This window comes from Perkinsus marinus (genome assembly GCF_000006405.1).
Source record: "Perkinsus marinus ATCC 50983 genomic scaffold scf_1104296970632, whole genome shotgun sequence".
NCBI classification, from domain to species: Eukaryota; Perkinsozoa; order Perkinsida; family Perkinsidae; genus Perkinsus; species Perkinsus marinus.
Window position 1 is genome coordinate 1 of NW_003202401.1, and position 999 is coordinate 999.

The 999-nt window shown below is 50.1% G+C and overlaps 1 protein-coding gene across 1 annotated transcript; it reads right to left on the minus strand.

Annotated features, from left to right (window-relative positions):
* Nucleotides 1–210: 210 nt before the first annotated feature.
* On the minus strand, nucleotides 211–392 carry Pmar_PMAR014368 (hypothetical protein; the record flags this gene model as incomplete). The annotated part of the gene is made up of 1 exon (XM_002767582.1): nucleotides 211–392. A coding segment is annotated over one exon (182 nt), but the record flags the coding sequence as incomplete, so codon positions are not given.
* Between the last annotated feature and the right edge of the window lie 607 nt (nucleotides 393–999).

Here is a 999-nt window from a genome sequence, read left to right on the forward strand (position 1 = left end):
CTTACATTAGGACGCTTGTGAAATAGGCCCAAGGGGCCTTGACTACTTTTTCACTGAGTTAAGTGCCGCGACTGCGATTTGAACCCGCGCGGACGATAATTCCCACACTGTGGGACTTGGAACGTAAAACAGGGAAGTTCCCTGAGGGAACTTAGTACGTTCAACGTACGTACATCTTGTTCTCCTCGCCCTACGCTCAAAAAGATATCTCTAGTCCGTTTCAGCACCCCAAACTCGCTTAGTTTGTTCTTTATACCATCCCTTACCCAAGTTGTCTTCAATAACCAACCGTATATACCCCACCATCGCAGTGTGGGTCGCGGCCATGATGCTGAACTCAGTGGTGAACGTCTGGGTGGAGTATCGAGCTGGTAGGTCATGGCCACGAGACCCTGTCACTGGTCAGGTCAAAGACCCCATAATCCTGCCCGATCTAGGCTTCCAATTACTCCCTTATATTCCCAACGACATCTTCGGCTTCAGTCTAGCAGATGTGTCTATGAACATTGTGATGGGCATCGCAGTGGTCCGAGCATTCGCAGGGTCCAAGCCGGGACATCCCTTCATCGTGCTAAAGCGAGTGCTCCTCTTGAGCTCAGCCTCCTACCTAGGCCGGGCCATCTCTGTGCCCATCACCATGCTACCTAGTCCAGACATGCGATGCGTACCCCACCTCGTTGAGGGCAGCATGTTCTGGTCAGTAATGTTGATGCCGTTCGGTTTGTCCCACACTTGCGCTGATGTTTTCTATTCTGGTCATTCGATACCTATCACATTGAGTATGATGTTCTGGGTAGACTATACTGCCTCAGTGCAGGAGCGGATCTTCGGCTTTCTGCTCAGTCTCGTGGCCCTGTTGATAATTGTATGTACACATTTCCATTATACTCTCGACGTTCTCTACAGTGTTGGGCTCACTGTAATTCTATGGCGTCTTTACCACTTCGGCCTCACAGTGCCGGCAGTTGTCCTTAACTCGAGTTTTTATATGTTTTGGGA